At 39.4% G+C, this 15,232-nt stretch overlaps 2 protein-coding genes across 3 annotated transcripts; both read right to left on the reverse strand.

Annotated features, from left to right (window-relative positions):
* Positions 1-474: 474 nt before the first annotated feature.
* clcc1 (chloride channel CLIC-like 1) lies at positions 475-7,011 on the reverse strand. Of its 2 annotated transcripts, XM_074668454.1 has the most exons (11): positions 6,961-6,997; positions 6,584-6,713; positions 6,378-6,485; positions 4,522-4,632; positions 4,120-4,341; positions 3,741-3,881; positions 3,552-3,651; positions 2,720-2,817; positions 2,317-2,475; positions 1,640-2,221; positions 475-857 (listed from the first exon to the last, which is right to left on the reverse strand). In XM_074668454.1, the coding sequence occupies exons 2-11, from the start codon at positions 6,710-6,712 to the stop codon at positions 759-761; spliced, it is 1,749 nt and encodes a 582-aa protein (XP_074524555.1). In that variant the 5' UTR covers position 6,713; positions 6,961-6,997; the 3' UTR covers positions 475-758. The 2 variants fall into 2 exon arrangements, with proteins under 2 accessions (XP_074524555.1, XP_074524554.1); XM_074668453.1 differs by having other exon boundaries at positions 6,584-7,011.
* Positions 7,012-8,251: 1,240 nt separating this feature from the next.
* ftsj3 (FtsJ RNA 2'-O-methyltransferase 3) lies at positions 8,252-15,166 on the reverse strand. Its single transcript, XM_074667646.1, has 21 exons — positions 14,966-15,166; positions 14,701-14,806; positions 14,557-14,603; positions 14,346-14,425; positions 14,041-14,140; positions 13,658-13,852; positions 13,453-13,568; positions 12,016-12,120; positions 11,819-11,919; positions 11,617-11,703; positions 11,360-11,512; positions 11,126-11,261; positions 10,795-10,988; positions 10,529-10,649; positions 10,336-10,417; positions 9,933-10,071; positions 9,725-9,819; positions 9,378-9,480; positions 8,895-9,078; positions 8,683-8,777; positions 8,252-8,572 (listed from the first exon to the last, which is right to left on the reverse strand). The coding sequence occupies exons 1-21, from the start codon at positions 15,030-15,032 to the stop codon at positions 8,308-8,310; spliced, it is 2,571 nt and encodes an 856-aa protein (XP_074523747.1). The 5' UTR covers positions 15,033-15,166; the 3' UTR covers positions 8,252-8,307.
* Positions 15,167-15,232: the final 66 nt, after the last annotated feature.

Consider the following 15,232-nt stretch of genomic DNA (forward strand, 5'->3'; position numbering starts at 1 on the left):
AGCTAAATTTTTATTCCAGAAAAGCACAATTAGTGTATGGCGTTGGTCTTTATGCTAAGTAAATAAAGACTGGAATTTTTTAATCATTAACTGATAAATCCCCACAACTTTTACAAGGTGGAAATAAAACACCCAATTCAGACATGTTCACTCCCAGGAATCACTGTTTTGAATAATCATGTCTCATTCTCTTGACAATTTGACTCTAGTTTTATCATTTGTAGCGGCTTAAACCTTTAATAGAAAATATAAGAGCTTCTCTGCATGATTAATCAACTTTTAAATACAAACCTTTAATGGCCATAAAAGTGAGCTCATAAAAAGTACAGCATTAAAAAATTATTGTTCCCTTTCTTGATATTTTAACTTTGATTCTCAATTTTCTGAAAAAAAGACCATGATTACTTCTGAAAGGTGAGACACACAAACACTTAAGTTTCTGTTATCCCTGACCCTTGTGCCATAAAAAATAAAATGCATTGCTTTTTATACAAAATTACACTTCAATAAAAAGCAGAAAAAGAACTGCACTGGCTGGAGGGCTCTGCTGAATCCTGCAGCTGCTGCTGGAAGACAAGGCACGATAAGCCGACAGCACGACAGGAAGGATCAGATGGAAACATTGAATCCTCTTCTCAATATATACATGCACATGTAAATAATGTTTATATATCAGTTGAAACATGAGTCAGCCTTTGTCACCTCCACAGTCCAGCAAAAACCACCAAGCATGGTCAAAGTAATCAACCTGAATCTGGCTACTCTGCTGCTGGAGACGACTCCTGGACAGGAACTCCAACCGTTTCCACATGTGCCAATGAGATGGAGGAGTTCTTGTCTTTTGCAGCTGGCTGGTCCTGCATAGAGAAGATTTACATTATAATAAAAAATGCAAACAATACATCCCTAAAATGAAGTACAAATTTAATCCAGAAAAATTAAAACAATCAAAAAAAACTGTAAATCGACTGGGTAGCAATGAAATAACCAGATGATGGGGAAAATGAAACCATAGTAAGAGTGATGTTTTGCTGCAACAAGCCTTCAAATGGCATAAAAATGTATGAACTCTATTGGTTCATTGCTTCTGCAGCAGTAGTCTGTTTCTTCTTTTCTCCAGCGATTAAAGGAAAACTAAAGAGAAGGTCTCAGCATCAGTTGTTCATAAAAGATGTGAAAAGCTTGAAATTCTGGTGGTTGCAATCTAGTTATGGTTATTTTTAAAGTTTATGTAAGATTAGATCATTGAGTTAAAAAATCAGCATGAAATCTCTGATTCTGAGTTTAATGAATGATTGATTGATTGATTGTGATTGTACATGTATTTGTGAAATACATATCACACTTTCATACCACAGGATACATTTGCAAACACAAGCTAAGCTAAACAGCTATTGTCAAAACATACTGAAAATCTACCAAATGACTCTGTGTCAAAAAATATAATATACTTATTTACCAATCAAAATATGATGAGTGTGAAAATTCATCTTCCCATTAGTGCATGTGCAATGCTGAAGCATTAAAACATGACAAACAGAAGGATTTAGAGATTTTGGTTACACTTCAGAAATGTGTATGGTCAGATATTAGTAGAACATGTTTGATACAGATTTCCCGTTTTTTTTATGAAACTCACCTGAGCATCAGTCCGTGAAGGCCTCCTCTCATTTGGTTGCGGTCTAAATGCTGCACTGTCTCTACTGGACTCATGATTGGACGGTTTTTCACTCACTTTTGAAGGTTTATTTTTAGATTTGGATGATTCTGATTCATCAGGTTTAGTGTTTGACTCAGTTTTATTAGCAGAACCTGTGCCAGCACTCGCCACAGGTAGCTCCTCGGGTATCTCTTGCTGAGTTTCAGAATCCGATTCGGCAGAGAGATTCTGCTCCTCCTCAAGCACCCCAGCATCCGTCTCATCTTCACTGGTGGAAGGCCCTGCAGTGCGTAGAGTCTCCACGTTCAGTTTGGCTCGTTGTTCCATGACTCTGTTGGGCCTCCGATGATGAACCTCGTTCCTGTGGTATCTGCCGTCATTGGCTCGGTGTCTGAGGGCTAGTTGGGGTGCATCCCCTCCAGCTAGGTGGTCACTGTCCTCAATCTCCTGGACGTGTCGCTGTGGTCTAAGCTGGGGGGGAGGTGGATCTCTGCGAGGGCGGCGGAAAGGTGCGGTGATACCATACCGGAAGGCTGCATTCACACTGCCATACGTAAATACCTTAAAAGAGAAACATACACATATAATGTATCATTTAAACAAACCTTTTTAAACTTCAGTGATAACCAATTATAATGACTTTTAAAGGGACTCACCACAATAGAGAGCACAATACAGAGCATAATGGTGAGGAGGACTGGGATTTGAAGGGTGACTGGAATATCTTTGAGAAGGGCTCGAAGAAATTCACTGATGCCCTCGCCGATGTGCTTCAATGGCTCAGTGAAGAAGGTTGTTATGGTTACTGAAAATGCCTAAACAGAAAGAATTTTTATGGGAACTAAAATCTTGTTAAAGCATATGTGTGAGTAAAAAATCAAACAGTGAAGCAGCAGTCAAGTTATGTTTTGATGTCTCATAAAATTAGGCATAACACAATTGATAACAGTAAAAATGCTGATAGAAATAATTGTCATTATTGCTTTGAGTTTCCAATACACCATCATACAATAGCTGTGCATGCTCTCCAAGGACAGTAGTACCATCGTGGTGACCCACCTTTGAAGGAGGTACCAACAAAAGGGGGTCCACCATCAGCACTTCATAGTATTTCTTACAAGGGTCATCTTGAAGGGTCCAAGTGCTTCTGTACCACTCTATAGGAAAAAAGACTGAGTTAAAGGAGGTAGCTGGAAGAGCAGCAGAAGTGTGCTCCTCTCTATTCTCAAAGGCTGATTGTCCCTGTCAATAGGGAAGTTTGTATTAAAGAGAAACTTCAGACCAAAGTCATCTAACCTCAGAATTATTAAAAAACACATGACAGACACAGACACTTTAAATGTGCACCAGACAATGCCTAACTGATAAAAATGAGTGGCACTGTCTGAAAACAAAGGTGGATAGATGCTAAGGTGGATAGTCTTATCATTTCATATTTTGTGTGAATGGGAACTGTCAAAGACAAAATGCTATCATGCAAACCCTCTGGGTATTAATCAACCTAGAATCAGAAAAAAGAATAGAAATCTACAGCCTTGTTCATTTTGTTGTTCTGGTTTGACAATTTGGAATTGCTCTGGCAATGTTAGGCTAATACACGGGAGCTGAGGACACAGATATTCCTCTCATCAGTTGATGGAGACCAAATGAAGAGCTAAAAGGAGCCGACCTGATTAAGAACAAAAGTTTTCAAATAAAGTCACAGTGTAAATTTAAAAGTCACATATCTGAGTTTAGGTTGTCCACAAGCTATTCCAAATTATTCTTTAATGGGTTAAGAGTGTTCTTCAGCTTTTTAATCTAAATGTGCTGACAGACTTCTTTACAATATATTGTTCATTAAAATAAGACAACATTAAGGAACAAGTGTTCACACTGATGATTGGCTTACCTTTTAAACTATCTCGCCAGTCAACGCTCTTCATTCCAGTACATTTCTCATAGTCAGCGTTTGCCTTCACCAAGTTGCTTTGATGCTTAGCAAATTCAATCTAAAAGAAACAATGTAATTAAAACTTTATCCTTTGTTAAAGCGGGGGCAGCAAAAAAGACCAGGGAAACAAAAACTCCTCTTTTTCACCTTGTACAAGTAAAACCAGTTCCAGAAGATACTGACGATGAAGCCAACGAAGAGCATCCTGCGGAACTGTATAAACCTAGACACCGTAGACCACAGCTGAGTGCATATGATGCCGATTAAGACCAGAACAAGCATTCCCATCTGCAACACAAACAGAGAATGCGATATACAACTTGACTGGTTGAACCAGACTGAAATAACTGATATGTGAACTTAAATTCTTGAATCTACTTTGCAGTTGTTTAAGCTTGAAGTTGCAGGAAAACAAGTCAAGAGTGAGAATGATCAGCATGATTAGTCTCTCTTTCTGCTGCCAACTGGATACTTTCCCATCAGCTAAAAGTGAATTGAGAAGATATCAAATGAATAACTGAGCTACCTTTAACAGAGTGTCAAGGTCTATGCCAAATGTGTCCTCAAAGCGCCACTTCCGGGCTTCATAGTCATGTGGCCTGAGATCCACCAGTATCTGACTGATGGCGTTATCCAAAGCTCCTGTCCTCCAAATGTCCTCACCCTCCAAAAGGCTCTGAATCTCCGTCATGGCTTGTGATGACAGTTTGATCTTGGCATCATAAAAGACATCAGCAGAGTCACTGGGCTGGGGTGAAAAAGAGACAGGTGTGTTAAACTCAAGGCCTCTGTGTGTTTTTTCTTAAGACAAACTAAAGCTCAACACATTTAACTATGTCACAATTGGAGTTGGTACAGTACCTTATTGGCCAAATAATGATCCCTAAGCCACATATTAGAAAATAAAACACCTGAAAGGCCAACCTACCAAACCAACTCTTTGTATCTCTTTCAAGAGTCTGTTCAGGAAACGCTTGAACACTGGGTTGCACGTGGGCTGCTGTGAAACAAGCGAAATCTTCTTCTTTAGCTGGTCAACCTGAATGACAGGAAATCACAAAATTTGTAATGCATCAGCAATGACATGAAGATATATCTTATATAATTTAGTTTACATTGTAATAGTCAATGCATAATTTACATTTTATTAACAGTGGGGTGTTCAGAAAGTTTGATTTTGCACACACATTATAAGATGCTATAATGTCATGAGGTTTTTAGCTCGTCTTGGGATTTAGTAGTAGTCTTCGCTGTCCCTTCTTTGTCTGGTGCTGGTACTTGGTGTCTTTATCTTGGAAACTTTTGGCCAGATTGGTTTGGTAAAAAAATTTACTTGAACAATTAGCAGGGCTTTTAGATGTTTATGCACCATAGCAGTAGTCAGCAAGGCACTTTTGCCCCTGGGTTGGATGTAAATCTAATTCTAATTCTATGCATTCTGTGAGAGAAGCTACAGTTCTAAAGCTTTCTTTAGCCACCAATTTTATCCAAAGGTACGGACGACACAAGCAAGAATTTGGACAGCACGGAAAACCTTAGTTTGTGTGACAAAGCTCTACAAGTTATTCAGCTGCAGTAGCTGCTATTAAGTGCAAGATTTTTTTTACCATATAGGATAATGTAGCCATAACTAACCACAATTTATTGCTTTAACAAAATAGTTCAACCTTCAACAACATTCAATAATCAGTGCTAAATATTCACTAAGAGCTGGGTCTGAGACCTTCTGACTCATTCTACCCCTGAGGACAAAGAGGAGAAGGGTCAGTAAGTGTTCCCTCAACAGATGAGTCTACAGACTAGGGATGGGTACCGAATTAGGTGCTTTTATAGGTACTGACCAAATTCTGTCAAGAGTACCGGTTACCGATTCACATAAAATTAAAAGGTACCATGTATGGGTACCTTAATGCATCCTTGTGACTATGGGAGTGGAAGAGTATGAGATTTTCCATGCAGGACATAAACACAACATTGCAAGGTTATATACTGAAGATTAAATATGTTAGTTAAAAAAAATCATATTTTTTATTAAACAAATTGATATTTTTTTACCACATAAACACAAAAAAATACCGAAAATTGGTATCGTTGAGTACCGGTACCGGTTGCCAGGTACTGGGCATCAGTATCGTATCGTTTCAGATGTGAAAGGTACCCATCCCTACTACAGACACCTCTTAAAAGTAGAATGGGACTCTGTGGATTGTATATATTTAAGTTATTCATTCCATCATTTGGGCACAACAGAGGAGAAAAGTCTGGCAACAAGGAGTGTCGACCTGGATGTGGGACCCCAGGCAGGCAGGAGCCGTTCTTGTCGATGTTTTGTAAGCCAGAAGAAGAGCTTTGAATTTGATTCAAACTGCCACGCAAAAAGCTTGATGCCTTTTGTTCAATTCTTTCTTAATTTTTTGCTCATTTTTGTCAACTGCTTTTATGGCTTATTTTTTTATTTAAAAATATGTCCTTAATATATTGGTCAATGTCTCAAGTAGACACAGAAAACAGTGTCTACTCTTAGTGGGAACAGGAACAACTCTGTACAAAAGCTCCTATTTTTTACCCTTTCAATATTCCCTGCAGTCAATTCCAAAACGTCTTCCAGGTGTGGCAGGTCACTTGAACTAATTTATCTCTTTAATTTATTCGTTATTTAACTTCAATGTGTATTTCTTTTCACGTGTGAGCAAGGGCACTTATAGGTTATAGTAAACAGAATCATTTTCACACACACTGACTGTTGAACTTCTTTCACAAGTGCTTCACTCCAAAACCACCAACCTGACTTTGAAGATCCTTCACTTTTGTGTCACACTGCATCTGCTCAGCCTGAACTGAATCCTCATTGTACTGTCTTCTTTTAGTTGGCACATTGGGGTAGTTTGCAGGCTAGACGGATGACATGCACACTTTGTCACTGCCACAACAGAAACATCCAACATGTTTGAAGAAATTCAGAAACTCTTCCAAGCAACATCGTATCAAACCTCTGCTGGCTTCCTCATTGTCTTGGTGCTCGCATCGTAATTAAGCATATCATAAGGGTCGATCCAGTCGTCCTCCTGCTGTGCAGAGGTAGACAGTGCCAGGCTGCATACCATAACAATGAGCAGCATCCTGATACAAAGAGGTGAGTGTTTTCCACACACATATACACACTGGTAAAACTAGCTAGCAGACGGAGCTAAACGTAAACAAGACTTGTACGAAGGTGAGCAGGTCGCGTGGCTTCAATTAAAGCTACTTTAAATGACGGTTCTTTAATACTGTTAAACAAGTGTAATGTAAATTTCTGTTTGACCGACTAAAACTAAAATATATTTGATACTATAAGGCTACGGAAAACGCAGACACACTGACTTCTTCTTCTTCGGGGTTGTATGGCGGTTGTCATCAACAACTTGTGCACTACCGCCACCACTTGGGTTGTAATGTTATAGTGCATCAATTCACAGCCTTCACTTGTCGTGTTTCCTCTATGGTTTCCTTCATTACATTACATTATCATTCTTATTCTGTCAGATTTCCCAGAAATGTCCACTACAAAGTTAATCACCATTAAGATTAACACCAGACCACCACAAGACATTTTGCTCATCTATAGTCTTTCCTTGCTCTTCTCCCTTTTGCACTATGACCTTTTGGGACACGGAAAAAAAACCTTGTAAAGTGACTGCCGTGCCACAGTGCTTGACTGCTCTCTGTGAATCAGTTTTCATTGCATTCACCCTCTTCTAATCTCCTACATCTCCTCATCCCTACATGTCCATACTCCAGGCAGCAGGACTACCAGAGAGAGGCTTTCTCAAATGGTCACAAATGGCAGCATACATATCTGAAAACCCTCTTCCAGGTAACTCTTTTTGAGAAAAAGACACACCGATGTGCTGTTCTTCCTTTCACCTTCCTGGAACCATGTTAGTCACCTGGCTGCACACACAGTCAATATCCAGGAAAAGACTTCTACTTCATTGAAAGCGGCATGCCACCCACCACTACTTTATTTCTCTTCCCTGGCCCGAGAGGGAAACATTGAAATGCAGTTTTATCTTTAGGTTTCACATATTAGGGCCTTGTCTGTGCCATTTAGAAAGAAATTCAATGGTGACCAAACCTGCTCTTGAAATTCATACAGACCTTACTCCTTACTTCGTCAGTCTCATCACAAACTTTTTACCTCATGACTATCATAACTTGTAGAGGTGCTATTTTTCCTTTACCTTATTATGTGCATTTTCTGTGATCTTTATTTTCTCCATCTCCCTTTGACTTTTTTGATTACTTTTTTTCAAGAAACCTTAGCAGACAGGCTAAATTAACTATTCAATAGCTTATTTCAACAAAAAAAGTTTATTGCAAAGATGTGTTTATTGTATGTACAATATTCTTTAACATTTTATGAGCAAACATTTATTATAACTTTATAATGATTGATTCCATTGTTCTGTGAAACTACTGGATTCACAGAGTTCAAGGCAAATAACCTACATCTTAAGAAAGACATACACAGACCACAACTGTTGAATACCCCAAACGAATGTATCAAGTCTCCAGAAGTTTGAGCAACCTTTGCATATGTTGCTAACAAGGGGCTGCCATGTGTCTGTTTGGTCACTGTGCCTCATTCAGGAGCTGAAAGGGTAGCAGGTATGAGCCCAGTCAGTGTTTAACAGTTAGTAGGCAGGACTGCAAAAGGGCTACAGGCAAACATTTATCGTCCTTTTCGCCCCTTTCCTCCCTTCATCCCTCCTCTGCCACCCTTTGGATGTGCTCCTTTGCCACCCTTTCCTTTACCCCCTTTGGCACGTTGTTCTTTCCTCTGCATTCCTCGCATGTCTTTCTTCATGCGGCTGTCCACCACTTTGAATGCTCCCTTGACGCCGGCGGGCCGTCTCACCTTCTTGCCAGCTCCTTTTTTGGACACAACGTATGTAACTTCTCTCTTCTCTTTCCCCAAGCCAGCTTTCTTGTAGATACTAAAAACAGAAGGTTAAAATTATTCAATTTGATTTATAGATAGATTACCCAAGATTATCAGTCAGAATTTAAGGTTTCAGCTTAAACCCTACAGGTTTGACCTTCATACCTCTTTAGCTGAGACATCTTCTCCCTTTCTGAGATGTCCACAGTGTTGACGACTGCCTCTGCTTTCTTCTTAGCCTGCTCCATCTTCTTCAGCATCTGGAAAAGTCACAAAGAGGCAAAGACATTTTTAGATGCACATGTCATGATTATAAGATATTAAACTGTCTATTTAATGTCTCATCATTTTTATCTTTTCATTTCCCCAAATCTCACCCTCCTCTTCTTCCTGGCTTTGGCCTCTGCGACTCTTTTGATGGGTCTGGCATCAATTTCCTTCCATTTTTGTTTGTACTCCTCCACCATCTCTCTGGTGACAGGCACTGGCTTCTTTCGGTGTTGTCGCTCATCATCCAGGAACCACTCAGGGACCTCCCACTGCTCCTCTGAGCTAGCAAATCTGCAGAGGTAATTAAACAAAGAAAAGGAATTTCTCAAGGATGTTCTTACCATTTCAAAAGTAGATATTATGTGGAAGTAATAGGAGTACCAACTTTATTGTTATTCTGTGATAAAGTTTTTTGATTTATGTGGGGCCTTGTTTTAAGTTTAGATGAAGAAAACAAATTATTATGGCTCTATTTTTCTTTTACTTTTCTTTTATGTATATTTTATTGTACTCATGGACATACTGAAGGATTTTAACCATCAGGAAAGTTGGTGCTCTTAAAAACAACACATTAAAGCGCACACACCCACCTGTGAAAAGAGCCATCAATCAGATCTCTGGCTTTCTTCTTCGATGTAGCGATCTGAGCTCCCAGGGCCAGGCCCTCTGCATCTAGGATCCTAGCTTTCTTGCCTGGGGAGCAGAGAAACAGAAAACATCCTCAGGGTCACAAGTTATGTAAAGATTTAAAAAACAAAAGAGCTTTATTCACATTCTGGTGACTCAGTGCAAAATTGCAGAGAAAGCTTGAAGTAATGACTTGAGACATGCTGTTTAGGTTAAATAAACATGAGCTGATAGCTTGTATCATAAAAAAGTGAACGAAAGGTTTAAGTTCAACATTTGAATCACAAACACATGAATTAGTGATACTCACTGGTGCTCTCTACAGGAACAACCTGGAAGTCATCATCATCAGCTTTTCCTGATGTCCTGCCAGCCCCTTTGGCCTGCTTCATCTTGCTAATCTCTCTGACAGAAAAAAAACAATTCTTTTTTATTCATTTTAAATTCTAAAGGTGTTAAACATTTAATTACTATGACAAGAGATACGCATCAACAGCCACAGAAAAATTAAGTATTACTTCTCATCATCACTGCTGTCATCTGAGTCGCTGTCACTCTCCTCTTCAACTTCTTTTGTAGGCACCACCTTTTCCTCCTTTGGTGAAGCAGTCTGCTCCTCTTCTTCAACGTCTTCAGCTTTCCTCTTCTTTCCTTTTTCTAGAGAAATCAAATCACAATCAATCCAACTGTCGCCTGAGAGTGAAATTCACGCAGGTTAAGATTTATTTGGGGGACAATAAATAAAACAGAAAACTGGAAAGAAAGAGCAAGGGATGTTGTGCAGGTTGATTTGAACCAAGGTGGATTCCAAAAGATAGCCTTTGTACACTGAGCAAGGATGGCACCTCAGTGTCAAATTTCTTGATAAATTTGTTTCTGAAAAAGACTAAACAGTGAATACATAAGAATAGAGACTGTTACCTTTTTGTTTGCTCTGAAGGAACTCTGACTGCTGAAGCTCACACTCTGCATCTCCTTCCAGATCAATCTCAGAGAAAATGCCCTGCAGGACGCGATCAAAAAAAAAAAATCACAGAAAATCATTCATTTATTCATTCAATCATCCAAAATGAACTCAGTAACTTTCAGGTTTCAGAGGCAAATGTGTACAAACCTTGCTGAACCAGAGGTTCGTTTCTCGCTCTTTCTTCTCATCCTTTCCCTCTAGTTCCACCAGCAAGCTGCTTTTTTGCCCTTCATCAACCTCCTCCTCCTCCTCTTCAGTGAATTTTACTCTGGGAAAAAAGAAAAGAATAAGACGTTTAAAAGATAAACAAGGACGTTTTAAATCTTTGAAACCTGACCCATGTCAAGGTTTCTTAAGTTTGAACCAAAATTGTTGACACACCAGCTTTGTTTATGGTGAAACTAGCTACTTACTTCTTCTTTGGTGCTTTTTTCTCCAGCTCCGCTTGTCTCTGCTCCACCTCTTCCATGTCTTCATCATCTAAATCAGAGGCCAAGGATATCTCATCTGCCTCATCATCTTCCTCGTCAGAAAGATGCAGGTCATCATCTCCATCCACGAGATCATCAGCTGCCTGCATGTCTCCCTTGGTTATGTCAACCAGTGCCTGATGGAGAAAAGTGAGTACAAAAGAAAATGAGCCTCGGTGAAAAGATCCAGCTGTGGAAAATATAATTCATGATTGCGTTCTCCACATCATGGGAGGTTGAAAGTGTGTTACGTTTGTGTCTCTGTAAGACCCACCTGCTGCTTCTTGATGGTGGCAAGGGAGAACATGGATGAGTCACCCGTATCTGCAATGGAGACACCTGGCAGGTCCATCTTTAGCGCCACCCTCTCCCTTTGCTTGCGCCGCTCCTTCAGCAGCTTCCTCTTCTTCCTGGAAGAGCATCACAGATTTAAAAACACATTTTCTAAAGGATTAAAATAACTGAAAATAAGAATCTGATTGTTAATCAGGTAGTAATCCTGTCATACCTTTTGAGCTCAGCTACCTCCTCAGCCTTTAGTTCTGCCAGTTTCCTCTCCATTTCTTCCTCCTCCTTTTCCTCTTCATCCTCCTCATCCTCTGCCTCTTTAGCCTCCTCTGGTTCCTCCTCTGAATTGCCTTTTTCTTCATCAGAACTTAAGCTTAACACACAAAAAAAGGATTTTTTTTAATCTATCAATTTGCAGTGGCACAATCAGTCTGGCATTTATTTCAAAAATTGTTTATGTGCTTTTTAAACATTTACTCAATCTCTTGTTCAAGCTCTTTGGCCTCCCCCCTCAGTTTTTTGGCCAAAAATCTCCTCAGCTTGGACCTCCAGCTCAGCAGCAAGCTAAAGATGTGAAGATGGAAGGGATAAGAAAACAAAACAGAAAGCATAAGTCACTTTTAATTTTGCATATCTTTGTCTTGGAGAAGACGTCATAACAGCGATCGAAGTGCCTCACCGGAGCTCTTTGCGACCCAAAACTTTGATGTCACGACAACACTCCCTAATCTCAGCGCTGGTGGATGAGTGAGACTCTAGTTCAGGGTTGTCAAAGGAAATCTAAGGGAAGAAAACAGAGTGAGGACAGAAGTGCAAGAGAGTTCTTCCTCACTTTGAGGTGTTCTCAGGCCAGTTTAAGAAGAACTGAGATCTCACCTCACTTGCTTTTCCCAGGAAGTCCACAGGGTTTTCAGCTTTCAGAAAGGCAGTCACACTGAAGCTGTGGTACAGTGTCAGATCACCATCCGCATATCCCTCAGCCTGAAACAGAGCAGCAGCCGCTGGATCAGTGAAAAGAACATCTGAAGTCCAATGTGGCCTCAGAAGTAAACACAATAATAATGTTGCAACTAGGGCTGTGATTTTAATGCGTTAATTGGATTAATTAATTACACCGCACATTAACGCGTTATAAAAATCAATGCAAGATTAACTCATTAGCTACCGGCCATTTTCAGAGCATCTTGAACAATCTTTTAAGACCCAAATAATCTTGTTTTCTATGACTATATAAACACCAAAGTTACTTAAGAAGAGTGGACTCTCTTCTTTTATGTCTCTCTTCCTGTTTTTGATCCTAAAAACAGACAAATCAAACTTTTTTAATCGCGTTCATCTCGGGCGCTCCATCCTTTGCTCCTCTCCATGATCTCCGTCGTCTTTTCTCACAATGGCGCCGCTCTTTCTCTCTGAACTACCGCGACACATCCTCAGTTGGAGCGTGAGCTGCCTAAACTTTTCTGTCTTGCAGCATCTCTCTGCGTCTCTGTCATCTCACATTTCTCCTCATATCCATGCTGAGCTCTCGTCTAAAGAGCGCACCACCCACAGTAGTTTACGAGCAGGATTTTGATTGACAAACTCCACCAGACCCCGCCTCCCTCCACTGAAAAATATAATTTACTTCTATAGACGCTGTAAACAGTAATCCAATGTCAATGGCAGGGAACACAGACCTTTTAATTAATATTGTCCAGTTGAAAAAAAAAAAGGTTTTACAAATCTTCTCTTTTTCGTGTATTCATTCGAATACATTCATTCACTCATTAGTCATGCACTATGATTTTGTAATGCCTTAGAATTCAAATTCTTTATGTGGGGACCTTAAGCAGATATAAGATTAAAATGTGATTAATTAGATCAATTAATTACTCATCCTGTAATTAATAAAATCATTTTTTAATCTCCTGACAGCACTATTTACCACATAACGGCTGATGAATTTACTTGAAAGTAGTGTCCACAAAAAAAAACATCTTCTAACCAAAATAAACAGGATTTTGTTGTTTTAACTTGCGTATGAGAATATTCAATGATTTAGTCTTCTACCAAAATCTGTTTGAATTGAAAAGTGTTGCTTCTGATGTTGAATATTGATGTGGTTAAAATGCAATTAATTACAATTAAATAATTACAAATTGCATAATTAATTTGATTAATTTTTTATAATCAAGTCCCACCACTAGTTGCAACATAAAAATGTGTCTTGACCATGACTCAGTGACATGACACTATGTTAAAGAAAAGTTTGATGTTCTCATTCTGATAAAAGTCTCAGTATTAATTTGTATTCCTCCATCCCATACACCATACCTTTGGCTTCTTGACAGGAATCAGATCCCTCACAGTTTTGGCCTGCACCTCCACCTCTTTGAATGCATGTTTTGGGTCAAAGAACTTGCTGTCAATTTTGTCTGGAGCAAGAAAACCTGGGAAGACAAAGGAGTATACAAGGTTCAGGTGTATGTAAATACATTTTTCTTCTCATCATAACCTGTAGAGTGTAGCAACCACTGACCCTGACAGATGACGAAGATTTCAGCAGACTCATTCCTAGAGGCTTGCGGCTTAGTAGCTTGTACCTTCTTGAAAAACTGTTGGAAGATCCAGAGCAGCGGCTGGTAGTCTTTGGAGCGGAAAACCTTGGTGACAAAAGTGCCACCTTTGTTAAGGAAATCACAGGCCAACTTCAGAGCCATGAGAGTTAAATGGGCTGAGGAAGAAGCAGGATAAATTAAGTTAGATGGAGGGAAACTATGTAGAAATGAAATCTGGGACAACAGGTTGAAGGAGTAAAGAAATGTCAGAAAGTTAATCAAATTTCAAATGAAATATAAAAATATTTTGATTAACTGAGGATTGTAGTCTTATACTCTAAACTTTTGCTTTGGTGGCACCTACCTTGTGAGAAGGCATCATGCTGCCAGTTGGCTCCCACATTTGGAGCTCCATCATTCAACACAACATCAACCTTCCATGTTTGCAGTTCTTTTCGTATAGCCTGCGTAAGTAAGAGAAGGTGTCTCAATAAATTAACTTGACTTGGGAGCCATTCTAAACAAATCTCATCCTTGGTAAACAAAGTAACAAAGTAACAAAGTCTAATCCTTAATACTATGGGTATCATTTTTTTCAATAGTGCCGACAGATTATGTTGTGTACTTTGGTTAATGCATCTGTTTCATCCTTCAAAGTATCAGTCTCACCTGTCTACATTTATCTGTAGTGATGTCTTCTTGCAGTGTCACCACATTAGGTATGGGCCTTATAGGTACCAGGTCAACACCTGAAAGGAGAAAATACTTTCACATAGCTGTTTTTGCAGTGCATCATGCACTTGCGACCACACTCATTGAAATTTTTGATGATGTCATACACAAGTGGTTTGAATAAATATCTTAAAGACATTTAACCCACCAATGATGAGACTTGATACAGGCATAAACTTGGACGCCACCTGCAACCTGTCAAGAGATTTCAGTGTTAGTATTTTGCCTGTGTACCACACTCAAATGTCTCAGATCTTTACATCATTTGATCGTGTGATGTCTGTCAGCTTACCAACCACCAGGAGCTGCACACAGGTCGATCAGAGCTCTGGCTTTCTGTAGAAACTGAAATTTACGATTGAGCTGAATGAGTTTGAAGGAGGAACGGGAGCGGTAACCTGAAGGAAAACAAACAAATATCATAAAAGTTACATTCAAGAACCATATTTCAACACTTCATCTTTTCAGAATAAGTAAGCAATGCTATTAGTACTGCTAATGTAAGTAAATGCCACTACAGTCGGGTCTTAAACGTGTTATTGAAAATGATACGCTACCTGTTTCTTTGGCGAGGTGGTAAAATTTATCTTTTCGGGTCTTTCCAACTTTAAGTTTCTTCCCCATTTTTGTATATCAGGATTTACACTGAACCAAAACACTGCTTTACCAAAAACTCAAACGTCTATGAAAACAACACGTGCAACTGGACTCGGCGCAGACGTGTGACGTCATCTTCCTTTCTTTTTTCTCGTTATTGGCGGTTGGCAGCCAGCTTTCAGGTGTGTTTACCGCCACCTATTGGACTGGAGTGTAAGTCAAGCGAT

The sequence above is a fragment of the Halichoeres trimaculatus genome, unplaced genomic scaffold, assembly GCF_033239565.1.
Source record: "Halichoeres trimaculatus isolate MK-OKI-2021-1 unplaced genomic scaffold, fHalTri1.1 fHalTri1_scaffold_4, whole genome shotgun sequence".
Taxonomy (NCBI): Eukaryota; Metazoa; Chordata; class Actinopteri; order Labriformes; family Labridae; genus Halichoeres; species Halichoeres trimaculatus.